Source organism: Pteropus vampyrus, unplaced genomic scaffold (assembly GCF_000151845.1).
Source record: "Pteropus vampyrus isolate Shadow unplaced genomic scaffold, Pvam_2.0 Scaffold12, whole genome shotgun sequence".
NCBI classification, from domain to species: domain Eukaryota; kingdom Metazoa; phylum Chordata; class Mammalia; order Chiroptera; family Pteropodidae; genus Pteropus; species Pteropus vampyrus.
In genome coordinates, this window is record NW_011888793.1 from 799,792 (window position 1) to 814,995 (window position 15,204).

Below are 15,204 nucleotides of genomic sequence, written 5' to 3' on the forward strand. Positions count from 1 at the left end.
TGATTAGCTCTTTTTTAAATGTTAAACCGTCATGTGAGAAGTTCCACTTCATAACTAGCCAGATTCATTCAGAATCTTTTGACAGTGACTAGTTTTCGGCCTATTTTAGATTTCCTAGATTATCAGTTTTAAACCTTTACCTTTGTTTTGAACACAAGCGCCATACTCCTATAGAGAATGTCTTCTCTGTTTTGGGGGAATGGCTCTTGCATTCTAGAACATACTTCATTCTGTGTCTAAACACCTTGAACCTCTCAACTGGATTATACTCTGTGTTTTAGGAGTGATCGAGCCCGCTGGATAACCGCCCTGGGACACAGTAGCGGGAAGCAGCCTCCTGACCGGACCTGTAAGTACCTCCAGGGCTGTCTGCTCTGGAACGTAGAACATGGAGGGGCTCTGCCCCCTGCTGGACGTTGCGGTATTAACGTCTAACCACCACAAAACTACTAGCTGCTTTATAAGTTTCCCCCAGGGTTTCCTTCCTGCTGCCCTGCATCAGACAGAACTGGGTGATCCCTGTTTTGGAATTCAAAGGGTTTGAATTCAAATTCAAGGTGCAGTTCTCTTTTGTTGTATAAATGTGGTAAACTGTTGCACATCCTTCCTGAACGTGTTAACCTTCTGTAAGTCAGGTGCCTCATTATATGCAACACAGGGTTACCGTGAGGATGAAGTTAAATAATATACATCGAAAGCTCTGCTTGAATTGTAAAGCTCTTAAGTTTTTAAGTGAGGTTAATGGTCATCAGTTGCAGCATGTTTAAGCCTTCTCCATACCGACAGTCTGAATCTAAGCTGAAATGTATTTTTAACTTTAATGAAAGTTACTTTACTATTGCTTTTGACCTTTATTATTAAAATAATAACACTAACAACATGTATTTCATTTCTCTGGAGAACTAGGAACTGGTATGGTACAGGGTGGCATCGTGTGCTTATTCTTTAGCACCTTAACTTGGATGATATGCTTCTCTGGATGATTCTAGCTGGAAGGACAAATCCAAAGAATTAAGACAGCAAAACTGTTTATCCTGGAGCGCTCAACAATCATAGCTTTAAGCTTAGAGTCAGAGCTGAAGTGATCATACGAATCAAGTTTTATATTAACAAACAAATTAAGTAAGAAGTCATGTCAGTCTGTACCAAGTTAATTGTTTTATTATGATTTAGCACTTTGGAGAAACTCTAAAAGGTTTTCTAACATTTGGCGAGAGATCTTTTTATTTCTAAATTTCTTTGGCAGCTTCCATGTGCTGCTTCTGATGGACCGGGGAAGCACCCCGGCTGGGAGACTGGAGAATGGGACATATTGCAGATTTTACCATCAGTTTTATGCCCTTGGCACATTACCTACCCTGTCTTGTCTCAGTTTCCCAGTGCACAGTAGCTGTTTTCTGCTTCATTAAGTGACATGACTAATGACTCCTTGTCAAGGCTATTATTGACAGGATTCATATGTTATAAAAGGCCTCTCTGTTCAGAGCTTCTAAAATTCTAAAGCTCTTAGCTAAATAAGGGAGTTCTTGGAAAAGATTTTCTTCTTCTTGATAGAAGCCTGACTTGTTTCTATCAATGCCAGCCCTGAATTGCACAGAAAGACTGAGTAAATATACACTTATCGATTTGTACCTGTTTTGTTTTTCTTCTGCTCCTGAAAGCTCAATATGTCCCCTTGCCTTCGCAGCACTAACCCAGGTGGAAATCATTAGATCGTTTACTGCCAAGCAGCCAGATGAACTCTCCCTGCAGGTGGCAGATGTGGTCCTCATTTATCAGCGGGTCAGTGATGGTGAGTGGAAGTGTTCTTACGGGTCGCTGATGGTCCAGCATTGAGGGTACGAAGAACCAAGGAGTCTCCTTCTTGTTAATGCTCATATTCCACATAGGTTTTCTCATATGCACTTGCCTGTCCTTTATCTACACTTTATTGCTTTTACATGTTTTCGAATGGGGATGTAGTCACATGGTTTGTTATTCCGAAAGGACCCATGAAAAGTTTTCCTTCCTTCCCAGTCCCCTAGTGATCTTGTTTTCATCTCCAGAGGTTCTTCCTTCCTTCCTTACAAAAACAATAAATATGTATATATATTTTAAAAATATATATGTATATTTATATATAAAATTACATGTGTGTGTGTGTACACATATCCCTGCTTTCCCTACCCAAAGCGTCGCCCTCCAGAGCTCAGCCCAAGCTCACATACTCTCAGCTGCCTCACTTCAGGGTTTCTGATCATGCTCTGCCCCTGGTATGCCCTTCATTCCCCCCTCGAAACCTTTCCTTCTGTTCCACCTCTCTCCTCACCTTTTATCATCTTTGGTACCCAACATCTTCCTTGGAGCCGCGCACAGTCAAGAGTCATCCAGATGCTTCACGAGGGCTCTGTCTTTCCTTGCAGGCTGGTATGAAGGAGAAAGACTGCGAGATGGAGAAAGGGGCTGGTTTCCTATGGAATGTGCCAAGGAGATAACATGTCAAGCTACAATTGATAAGAATGTGGAGAGAATGGGACGTTTGCTAGGACTGGAGACCAACGTGTAGCCACTCTGATGGCCTTTCGTTACTGCGAGACTTGCACTTCATCATGGTGGGCTGGTTGGTTCTGGGCTGGTTTTCTTGTTAATTTAACACAGCCTATTTAATTAAAAGAATGAAAACACTTGCCTTTAAGCTTGCCCCAGGTGGTTATGCTCTCTCAGGAGAACAACGACTGGATACAGTTAGTCAAGCAGCTCAGTTTGTACATGACCCTCTTGCAAACCTCTAGAGAAACAGAATAGCTGGGCAGTTCACTTCAGGGATCAGGTGGCCTCAGCTCCTACTATTTGCACCTTTTCTGGCATTAGAAAAAGGTATAATGGATGTTGTATCCTGATTTTCTCTATCTTCATGCAACCAAGAACATGCTATCCTTTTTTAAACATCTCCCATATCTGGGTCTCTTAGTATTAGCAAGATTTTATATCTTTAAGAAATGCCCAGTTTTGTAAATATTTTTTGTTTCACCTCTTGTATTTTAGATCTGATTATAATGTTATGTTGACTTCAAAAAGAACTGGTAGAATTCTAGAAGTGAGCTAAGTTTTTCTAAACCTCTTCCCAGAAACGGGAAATTGACACTTGAATTTTTGCCACCTCTTTTCTCATTAAAAGGGAAAGTAAGAAGCCTTACCTTAAAGATAAAAAAAAAAAAAAAATCCATCTCACCCAATATTGGTCTTAGATAAGTATAGCCAAATGAAACTTAAGCTGCTCTAACAACATAGAACTTAGATGGTTCACATGTGTGAGAAAATCTTGAATATAAGACAGGGGTCTTACCTTTAAAAATAATCCATCCAAAATGAGTTGAGAAGCTGACGTGGGGCTGCTTTGCCTTCAATAATGCTTTTTTTTTTTTTTTTTTTACTACTACTTCTAGAAATAGTAAAAAAAAAAAAACTATTTCAAGGAAAAGACAATTAGACCTTAAAAGGTATCAAGAAGCCAGCACGGTACTTAATTGAAACATAACATTTTGGGAACCCCTTTTATTTGCACTGAAGGCCTCGCTTGCTGGGTTTGGAGTCTCTCTTTACTGCAGGTGTCTGCAGAACTTTATTTCTTCCTCTGGTTCAAGGAGACAGAGATGTCATGTTAAAAGCAACGTTTCGTAAAGAGGGAATTGCTGGTTTGGAACACTGAGAGGGCAGAAGTGATTTTTACTGGCAGCTATGTTCCCTCTCTATTCTCTTCCACAAAGAGATAAAACCTGGCAAAGGATACATTATGCAAGGACTCAGATCAATGTGTGCCATGTCCCAGATACTGTCTGCTGACTGGTTACTAAATTGTGAATAAAGTTGCAGTAGCCCAGTGCAGAGGTAAGTATACTTGGCTTATATGCCCCGCGCTCTACCACTTCGGTGAGCCAGGGAGGGCCTTCTCACCTCTGGATGGCTTTTTCTCTCTGCATCCATTTTTGGGTGTAAAATACATGCCAGGCCCTCAGTTCCCTAAGGTCTGGGCCAGTCCGTCAATGAAGTAATAGCAGTGAGCCACAGGGAGAATGTCTCGGGATTGGTAAAACAAGTCTGTCTCCTCTTTAATGCCACAAACTTTTTGGAGGAGAGGCTAACAAGTTGAAATTCAATCTAATGTGATGTTTTTTATTTAGAAAGGAAGGTAAATTTGTTGCTTTGCAAAGGGGTCATTTTGTACTATTTTTGCTAATACCCAATTGGAGTTAAAAAGCAGCCATACAAATCCTGTGAATTAATTTATAAGCAGAGATGTTAAACAGTTTTGGAAGTCTCCGCATCTTATAAAGCAAAGCCTTATTTAGTGAGCAGGTTAATCCTGTTACTAGGCAAAGTGTTGTTTTATGGCAGTTATTTAACACATTCACAATGTTTTAAGTTTAATCATGAATTGTCCTTTTTCCATACCACAGTATTGTTTTCCAACCTAGTTTAGTTTCTGTGAATAGCTTCTCTGAATTGTACCATGATTTCATTCAGTGACCTGTGGAGAAAAATATTCATTTTTGTCCCCATGAATAGAGACTGCTAGTACACTTTTTGTGAAATATGTGAATTTATAAAGGTTTTGTACATACTTGTTCTTTTGTGCTGATGTGATTTAATTTGTCGTAGGCTGCATGCATTTAAGTATACAGTTTGCTGACTTCTTGGCCAAATCGGAGTTCTACTCGAAAGGTATCTGTAGCTAACGTTGACGGGGACTAATCTTTCCTCTTTGGATACATGTTGGCGTCAGCTGCCCCAGAAGGCTGGAGCATTTTTAAGATCATTTAAGATCTGGGCCATGCTGTTTTTTTTCTCATAGTTTCCACAAAACTGCACGACTGAATAGCTTCCTAAATAATTCATAGTTCCCTAACTGCTGCTGACCCCTGGAGCATGTCTTATTGATCATTTTGGCCACCCAATATCTGAACCTTTGTGTTTGTGAAACTTCACCACCTTGTGAATCTTGGTGGAAGGCAAAGAATGGTTTCTTCTATATTGGTGTTCTTTTTCCATTAAACAACACTCATCTGTTATCTCGCAGTTCTGTAGTTAGAAGTCCAGGATGGCATGGCTGGGTTTTCTGCTTAGAGTCTCACAGACTGTAAGTGTTGTTGGCTGCTTTCTCAGCTGGAGCTTGATGTCTTCTCTCAAGCTCATGCTTGTTATTCACAGAATTTAATTCCTTGTTATTATAAGACTGAGATCCCTGTTTCTTTGCTGGCTGCCAGTGGGAGTGAGGGATGGTACTCACAGCTTCTAGTAACTGTTCATATTCCTCACCATGTGGCATCTTCCATCTTTAAGGCAGCAGTGGCACGTTGAATCTGTCTCACACGTGGAATCTCGCTGACTCCCATCTTATGCTACCAGCTGGGGAGAAAAGAAATCTCTGCTTTTAAAGAACTAATATATTAGACCTACAGGATAATCTCCCTAATGATTAACTCAAAATCAGCTAGTTTGGGACCTCTATTAGACCTGCAAAATTCTTTTGTCATGCAACGGAACATAATCACAGATGTAATATCAAAGGAACAGAGATCATGGCGTCATCTTAGAATTCTACCCACTGTAAAACCTTAAAATGCTAGATATTTCAAGTTTCCTAGCATCTCTTGCAACTAAAGTACAGCCACGTGAGAGGACACACTGATCAAAGGCGCCTCTGTTGGATTTTCGCTCTCAAGCTAGTGGATGGAAGAGTACCATCCCTGGAAGTAGTAGATGTGTCCCTCTCTTTGCTCCATCCTCTATCCCAAAGCATTGGTGCCTCTTCCCTGGACTTTGGAAAGCAGCAGAGAGGCAGAAGTACCTGGTGGACTTGCAGTGATAAATACAGGTCGGAATTTAGTGCTTACCTTCATCTCCCTTGTTGTGCATTGAGTCCCCAGAGAGCTTACTCTGGAGTGAGTATGTAAATCTGGAAGACCTCCAGCTTCACTCTTTGGACTTCTAGAATACTAAAGTCCTGACAGAAGGAAACAAAACCTCATTCTGGAGGAATCTAGCATCATCTTAGTTCTCAATTACTTCCAAAAACAAGTTCTCAAATGAAAGGTTCACTAAAAAATACTCTGAAACACAGCATCATGACACAGAAAAAATTGATACACTCACAGGGACTAAAGATACTGAAATCATTAAAGGCAAAATAATAATAATAATAATAATAGCTATGTTTATAGAGATATGGCTAAACTTTAAAATGCAATATAGAACAACTACAAGAAGTGACAGAAAAAAACTAGAAATGATGAAACTAGGTTAACAGCAGATTAAATTGTTAAAAGAGATATTGGTGAACTACTTGAGAGGCTAGAAGAAACCTACAAGGAAGCATGGAGAGAAGAGATATGGAGAATGCAAAAGTTTAATTGGAGTCCCAGAGGAGAAGGGAGAGGGAGCTTTAGCCTTTATAACCCTGCTCTGACCAGTCACAGGATATGGATTCCCGGAAAGAGGAAATGGCCTTGGGAAAGGTGACTCCCTTCAGCTGAGGACAATTTCCTGTAGAGGGCTGAATGGTGAAGGCTGTCATCTGGTAGCACTTCCGGCAACTCAGGGAATAAGTCCATCAGTTCTGGCAGAAGACCTGGGCCATCACAACATTCACAACACGTAGTTATGTCAATATAAGATAAAATTGTCTTTCAGATAGAAGATATGACTAAGGATAGTAAGCCTACATAATGATGAAAGGTTCATTTAACCAGAAAGATATAACAATTTTAAATATATATTCTCCCAATAATACGATCAATATACATAAAGCAAAAATTGGCAGAAATATGAAATAAATCCCAAATCATGAGACTTTAACATACACATCTCACTTGATAGGAAAAACAGATAAAAAAATAAAAGTGCAGAAGTAGATAAAAATCAATGAAAGTAGATTTGAATAGCAACGTAATAGCCATATATAGGGCACTGCAACAATTTCAGCATACATTTTTTTTAAGCACACATAGAATATTCACAAAATTTCCTGGGTACTAAAAGTTTCAACAAATTTTAAAGGCTTGAAGTTGTACAGTGATTTCTCTTGATTACAACATAGTGTAGAAATCAATAACAAAAATAATAAAAGAAATATCTATTTGGAATTTTGGACCTAAATGCAAAATGAAAAACTATAAAACTAGAAGATAAAGTAGGAGAAAATATAAGTGATCTTGGGTTTGGAGATGATATCACCAAAAGCGTGATCAATGAGAGAAAAAAATTGGTAAGCTGAACTTCATTAAAAAAGAGAATGAAAAGACGATCCACAGAGAGGAGGAAATCTTGCAAAACATATGATAAAGGATTGTCATACAAAATATACAAAAGAACTTTTAAAACAACAATTAGGAAACAATCCAATTTAAAAATGGGCAAAGTTGTGGAAAACTGACCATAGATATACAGATGGCAAATAGCATGTAAAAACATGCTCAAGATCATACATCATTAAGGAACTGAACATTAAAACAATGATATTACCAATATACTATTAGAATGGCTAAAATCCAACCCCCTGACAACACCAAATACCGGTGAGGATGTGGAACAGAGACTCATATTCATTGCCAATAGGAATGCAAAAGCCAGTGGGAGGACAGTTTGGCAGTTTCTTACAGGACTAAATGCTTAAATGCTTACCATATGATGCGGCAATCACACTGCCTGGTATTTACTCAAATAAGTTGAAAACTATGTCCCCACGAAGATCTGCTCACAAATATTTATAGCAGTTTTATTCATAATGGCCAAAGCTTGAATATTCAACAACTTACGACAAAATGGGCCAATTCATTGAAAACTACAAACTACCAAAACCCTAAATATTCTTGTAACTAATTCTTAATTTAAAAACTTCTGAAAAAGAAATAACCAGGTGCAGATGGTTTCACTGAAGTCTTCTGAACATTTAAAGAATTAACACCAATTTTATACAATGTCTTCCAGAAACCAGAAAAGAGAGGCAACAGTTCCCAATTCATTTTATGAGGCCAGCATTGTCTCACAGAAAGAAAACTATAGATTTGTATCCCTCATAAACAGGAACAAAAATCTTAAAATATATCCAGCAATATGTAATCACATCCAGGAATATATATATAAATAATTACATACTGCAAACAAGTGGGGTTTATTCCAAGAATGTAAGACTGGTCCAATGTTTGAAAATAAATCAATCCACTATTTTAACAGGTTTAGGAAGAAAAAAAAATGGTTATATCAATCGATGCAAAAAGCATGTTTACAAAAATACTTCGGAAAACTCTCAGCAAACTAGAGCCAGAAGTCATCTTCGATATTTTGCTGGCCTTCACTTGCAGAAAAAAACATAGTTTTATGCCATTTATTTTGTCATTCTGAATGTGTCAGGGTAGAACATATTTCATCCACGTTTGCTGAACTGATTTAAAATTTAAAAATATTTAGACTTCTGGTATGTTGGCCTCCATTTGTATTCTTATTCCAGACTCCACAAAAATGTTCGACCATCTTTGCCTTAAAATAAAAAATTAGCTTCCAAGAACAATGAAAAATAATCAAATAATTTAACGAAATACCTGTTAAAATAAAATGAGTTGAATGGAAGCCTATGGCAGAAGCACAGAAATACCTAAAAGGTGTACAGCTAAAAGGCCTAGAAAAAGAGAAATCACCAAGGATGAAAGCTTTGCTAAAATGAATTTTATTTCCACCAAGTTGCCTTCATTGTGTGAAAGTAACATAATATACTCTGCAGACTCAGAAATAGATGTCTTCTTCTTGAAAATAAAGAGTTCACTTCAGACCATTAAAAATCAAAACTATGAACTAGAAAAAGGGTTGTCACTATTTAAAAGAAGTGCCCTAACTCACTTGGGATGGGTGGGATTCCATCATCTACAGTTAAAGGCTGGCTCTGTGGTGCTTCCACATCACATGTTCCTTCAGCTCCCATGCCTTTCCCACATCAGGAAATGTCTCATGCCCTATCCTTGACCTCATGGTGAATATACAACCACTTGACATCACAGTCTCCTAAAACTGCGTGCTATTCTCTTCTGGCACTTGACTAACAGTGGCTTAGCTCAACATCTACCAACCAATTGAAGAGTGGAAGGAACATGTTGCCATTTTCAATGTCAATGAAATTTTCTGCATCTCTAAAATCCATAAAGAATCCTCCTCCCTCTTCCTGGTCAGCTATATCCCTAACACCCCCTGTTACTTAATGTATGAAGTGGAAAATCAAAAGACATATAGAAGAATATAAGAAAACTAAGGAAGACAGCACAAAAGCACATGAAATGTTCATCACTAATCATTATAGAAATAGAAAATAAAACCACAGAGCTGATTCCACATCCACTAAAAGCTAAAAACCAAAGCAACAACAAATTACTAAAAATACTAATACTGGCAAGTATTTGAATCATCACATATTGCTGGTGGGTGTGTAAAATGGTACACCCACTTCGGAAATCAGTTCGGCAGTTTCTTATAAACGCACTTACCATATGACACAACAGTCCTGATCACAGGTATTTACCCATGAGAAATGAAAATATATTGACACACAGACTTGTATACACATGTTCATAGCAGCTTTATTTATAATAGCAAACTCAAAGGTCCATCAACTGCTGAATGTATAAACAAACTGGTACAACCACACAGTGCACTACTACTAAACAATAAAAAAGGAACTACCGATACATGCAACAACATAAATGTCTCAAAAGCACTATGTTCTTCTGGGAAAGCCAGAAGATTACATATGGTAACATTTATTTGAAATTCTAGTAATGGCAATGATGACCAAAAGCAGATCTGGTTGCCAGTGGACAGAGTGGGAGCTGCGGACTGACTAAAAAGGGAAATGAGAAATTTTCAGGTGGTGGGGATGTTTTATATCAAAATTCTAGTGGTAGCAATTACATGACTTTATACATTTGACAAAATTCACAGAATTATACACTCAAATTGGCTAATTTTATTATATACAGTAATACCTTAAATGTTAAAGAGTATGGAAATATATCAAAAGGGGTAACATGCTTTTTTTTAAATATTCTACAATGATATTTCTAAATATTCTACAATGAGGATGTATTTTAAAATAAAAATGTATTTAAAAACAACTAGCATGTTATAAATATGATTATACCACATGATCACAATTTCATAAAAATAAATATACACAAACTCAGAGCTAAAAAGTGGAAAGGAAATTACCATTTACTTTCAGTAAGAGGGTACTAAAATAAATTCTTTCTGAAGCTTTTCTGTAACTTCTAACTTTTAGGGTGAACTTTGTTTTAAAAATGCAGTAAATCACTTGTAATAATTGGTATAAAGATATCTCCTACTTAAAGAATTAGGAAGGAGTCATATGGACTCATGTTTCCAAGACATCTTAAAGATCATTCAGTGATTTCTTTACTTCTTTTGTTTTTTTTTCCCCCATAAGTTTCTGTTTCAAGGTTATTTATTCAAGTATCCTTTAATATCCTCACTATTACTCAGGATGGTGAGGCAAATCGTTTTTCTTAATTTAATGTCTTATTCTTTAAAACTACTAAATGACAAATAGTTCCCAGACCTGGAATACATTTTCAACTCAATAACACCCTATTTTGTAAACAAAAGAGAGAGAACATAAATAGCACCTTCAATTAAAATTCCCATCCTGATCAGCTGTAGAGGAGACATAAATTGGGAGTGACAATAAATACTTCACCTCTTTGACTAGTTCTTCTATTAAACAACTCTTCAAGAACATTTCCCCATTTATATAGAGACTAAATATTGGTTTGCAAACATGGAACCAATTAACTAGTAATCCATTTTTACATATTTTTAAAAATGCTTTCTGCCAAGGCCATTTTGGCCAACTGACTCTATAATAAAAGAAAAAAAAAAAAAAGTCATGAAAGTCATGCTCTTTAGAACAAATAGGACCTCGCGGTCACCTTGAATTAAGGGATAAAATATGCTACAATGTTGTGATACGACTCAATGCAAGAATTCAGTGAGACAGGTCACTGCTGGGAGTCTAGCTAAGAGAATGGACTTAAGACACACAGTACAATCAAAATCTTGGAAGACAATGATAGGTTGACATATAGTCCCAGAAATTAAGCAGTACCTGAACCAGTGCTGTTAACAGATCATCATAGCATTATCAGTAAATCCAGTCATTGTACGATATTCTTTTCCTTTGGTTTCTTTGCACTTATTGGAAGGCACAATAAAATATACATAGTTTTTAGGGTGCAGCAGAATGCTCTTCCTGTTTCTTTTTGCACTATGTCCAGTACTACCACTTTTACACATTTTGTCAGACATACAGGTCAAACTCTAAGATCACAAAATAAATGGTAGAAAGAGGCCTCAGCAAAGGATGCTCAATGATAAATGTGTTTCAGCTAATATGCTTCCTTCCAAGTTACACAAAAGACCCTACTAAAAGTGGCTAAAACAATGAAAGGTTTATCATATCAAAATAAGTCACTGGTGGGGAGGTGAGGCAGTTTGAGTTGAGTAATTCAGCAGCTCACTAGCATGATCAAGGACTCTCTGATGGTTTTCTCCTTCCCACTGAGGCAACCTTCTGACCATAAAATGGCTGTAGCAGTTGAGTGCCAGATTCAGATAAGACAATCTCCAAAGAAGGAAGCAGGATTTCCTCCTCTAAGTCTGTGGGTGAGGAAACTCATTCTCAGATGCCCCTTGCAGATCTCAGTTGCCAATGGCCAGGACAGGTTCACACATTCATGGCTGATCAGTTACTTACAAGAGGAATTAGACTGCAGGGCACAACATCCTTGGGCACAAGACTGCACAGGGTACTTGAACAAGCAAGCGAAGAGGGAAGGACCAGACAGCTGATGGATAGTAACCGACAGTATCTGTCACAACTGGCCAGGGCTTAAAACAACACACAGTACATAACACACAAACTTCCATTGGCCAAGAGAATAAAATAGCACCACAGTATGGGGAAAAAGTGTAATATAAGTGGTTGTCAAAAAATTTTTCAGGGACAAATAATAACTAAGATTTAGAGAGTACGCTTTACGTGCCAGCCACTAGTCTATATCCTTTACATATATAAAACATATTTGAACTTAGGTAGTCAGGCTCCAAACTCATGCTCTCAACTGCTACATTATGCTGCACGAGGTGATGTAAAAGGAGTACAAATATATTCTAAAAAGATAAAAAACATCAAACCAAGAGAGGTGGAGATGTAGAAACCAAGCCAAAAAGTTAGCTGAGCTTTACATACTGTACATTTTATTAAATACTGGGTTTTATTACAACAAATGAACTTCTGATAGATGTTTCATTTATCTGAAAAACATGGCTGTTTTCAGATTTCTACTTGACAATGTTCTTTGGCTAACCATTCTGTTTTATTGGTTCTATACTCAGTAATTAAGCAGAAAGATCAATTTTTTTTTTTGTAACGAAGGAATTTCTCAAGTACTCCCTAAGTGTGGACATGACCACAAAAAAGTATGTGATCAGAGAACATATTGTTTTTTATGGTATATTTATAAGTGCTACAGATAACATCGTTAACTCGTGCACAGTAAGTCTTACTGCCTACTGATGTTTTCTACCTTACACTTGGAAATTATTCATATTCCAGAGTTTGGCATCTAGTCCAAAATTAAACTATAATGGAAAATGGCCGTCGGATTGGCTTTTCAGACCACGATGGAAAGCTGTCAACTGTAATACCCATCCTGGAATCGTGGCGGGAGGTTCCTGGGAGTCGCTTTCTCCTGTGTTTTGATCAAGTCTATAATAGCTGAGAGTACGGCACAGTCTCTGGATTTTGTGTCCTTCCAGTCTACAGGGTGGGGACTCTCGATCTTCTCTTGCAGAAGAATATCTAGTTCCTTTCTTAATTCCTAAGGTTGGAAAAATTACACAAGTTCAACAAAGGCAGAGGTACCACCATACAATTTAATAAATAAAAGTGACTTTAGCAGATATAAGGAACTTCATAAGCTATTATACAAAAGACAAATATTTAGTGAGCAACTAATAAGTAGCCATCTTAAGCACTGTAAAATTAGAAAATTCAAATTTCCATCATACTCAAGACATTTACAATGGCTGGTCACTACCTCAAAAAACAATTTGGAAAAGCAATGCATCAATTTCTCAACACTATTTGCTCTGCTGAAATATATTAAGAAACATTTACTATACGATATTTAATACCTGGAACAAACTCAGAAGACCACATACTAAGTTGCAGGCAGATTCAAAGACAATCATGTAAAGACAGTCACCTTAACAAGATGGGCAATTCTTGCTGGAGACTGAAAGACAATCCATTCATCTACGGCAATAGTTTCCTGATCGTTATCCTTCTGGATGGAAATGTCACCTCCAAAGAACAAGAGACAGTATGGGGAAACTTCTGTGCAGTCATACAAGTATATCTAGAATGAGAATTAAAACAAATGAACACAGTGAGGAGACTGAATTACTGCCACATTAATTCAATAATAGCGCCAGTATCAATCTATAAGTATCAATCCTTTTACAATAGGTATTATCATATTAGTGTTACTATAGACTAATTTTGAAGAAATATTTTAAATGAGATATTCTTCATTAATTCAGAGGACAGTTTTTTATTTTTGTTTCAAGTCAAATAGTATTAGTCTTTAAATATTTTGAGTGATAATATCAAAACACTAATATAGCTGAAATTATTCCATCTATATATAAACAACATTCTGACTAATACTTATAAGGTATATAACCATATAGCCAACAAAATTCTTTGTACAGTATAAACTCCTATATAACAAAAAAAGCCAGTATTTCTTGAAAGCAGGCGCTGAAGAAAAATTAAGCAAATCAAATAACTACCAATTAATTAAAATACAAAAATCAAATATGACAGACCTGCAAATTAAAAGTATAGGTTATTAGCTTAAGGAAGTTATAATTCATGTCAGAAAAAAATGTTTAAAGAGAGCAAATTTTGTTTTAATAACTATACAATTATAAAAATATACGACTGATATTCAGATCCATGATCACTTTGAATATTGACTTACACTACTTGTTCTCATCTTCAGGTGATAGATAAGCCAGTTGTAGTGAAACTCTGTTTGCTCCACGTTAACGGATTTAGGATGAATAGCAACTAGTCCATCGGATTTTGTGTAAACCTTCACCCTTTAAAAAAGTTAAAATGTAGACTTAAAAAAAAAAAAATCTGGGAAATTCCAAACCAACTCTAGAATCTAAAAAAGCTCCACAGATGAGTTCAATTTTGCAATTTACATTTACGAATTTATATTTGAGGAAAATTTTTATTTTAATAAAACATGGAAAAATATCAGCTAAATATGAATACTTCATAAATCATCCTCTTCTTGAAGGTATAATTACTCGATATATTAGGTAAAATATTCCTTAATTAGGTTTACACTATACCACTAGAGGACAAAGAATGAAATAGCTAAAATACTTTCAAAGTGATTCAGATCAAGAGAATAGTCTATGCACTTTACTGTCAATCATGATACTAACACATAGCTCTCAATTTACAGAATAACTGTGAAATGATCAATTAAAAAAATTTCAGTTATGCACCCAGATGAATATAAAATAAAAAATTAAGAATTTTGTTTAGAAGGGTATTTAGCTACAACTGATTTTTAAAAACCTACTCTATGTTTTAAATGGTCTCATGTTCACTCGAATCCTCCATTTCAAAACAGGACAACGTAGAACAATTTAATTGTAGTCTGACACAGCTGTAGTTCAGTCTCTTCATTCCTAGGGGTCTTTTCTTATTTGATAGTCAGAAAATTTTTACCTCAATTTGTAGGAGTTTTTAACTAGTATCATTTAACAGGGAGATGTTTGTTGGTTTTAAGTAATCAGTGATAATTAGACAACATAAAAGCTGATAATCCATTAATCCTTCCTATTTGTTTTTAAGAGTATCCTTTTTGTGCTTCTAGGAATCGATAATACTTCTATCACAGTCTTGAGTTATTCAGAATAAAATCAGAAATTATTTTTCCTCACTGAACAATAAATTTAACCAATGCCATCTTGCAACCCTACATCACTAGAGCACCAGAGTTTGGTAGACTTTTTCTGTATGGGACCAGAGAGAAAACATTTTAGGTTTTGTGGGCCCTATGGTCTCTGTCGCAACTACTC

At 36.5% G+C, this 15,204-nt stretch overlaps 2 protein-coding genes across 3 annotated transcripts in view; one reads left to right on the plus strand and one right to left on the minus strand.

The window, feature by feature from the left end:
* The window catches only part of ARHGEF26 (Rho guanine nucleotide exchange factor 26), a 133,289-nt gene extending 128,685 nt beyond the window's left edge, over positions 1-4,604 (plus strand). For both annotated transcript variants that reach the window (XM_011379226.2, XM_011379218.2), the window contains exons 13-15: positions 282-349; positions 1,688-1,792; positions 2,403-4,604. In XM_011379226.2, coding sequence (XP_011377528.1) covers positions 282-349; positions 1,688-1,792; positions 2,403-2,545 — 316 coding nt within the window. In that variant the 3' untranslated portion in view covers positions 2,546-4,604. The remainder of the gene's footprint in view (positions 1-281; positions 350-1,687; positions 1,793-2,402) is intronic.
* Positions 4,605-9,577: 4,973 nt separating this feature from the next.
* DHX36 (DEAH-box helicase 36) overlaps positions 9,578-15,204 on the minus strand; it is a 51,675-nt gene continuing 46,048 nt past the window's right edge. Inside the window, exons 20-22 of the mRNA XM_023524013.1 lie at positions 14,085-14,205; positions 13,305-13,457; positions 9,578-12,917 (exon numbers count right to left, since the gene is read on the minus strand). Coding sequence (XP_023379781.1) covers positions 12,732-12,917; positions 13,305-13,457; positions 14,085-14,205 — 460 coding nt within the window. The 3' untranslated portion in view covers positions 9,578-12,731. The remainder of the gene's footprint in view (positions 12,918-13,304; positions 13,458-14,084; positions 14,206-15,204) is intronic.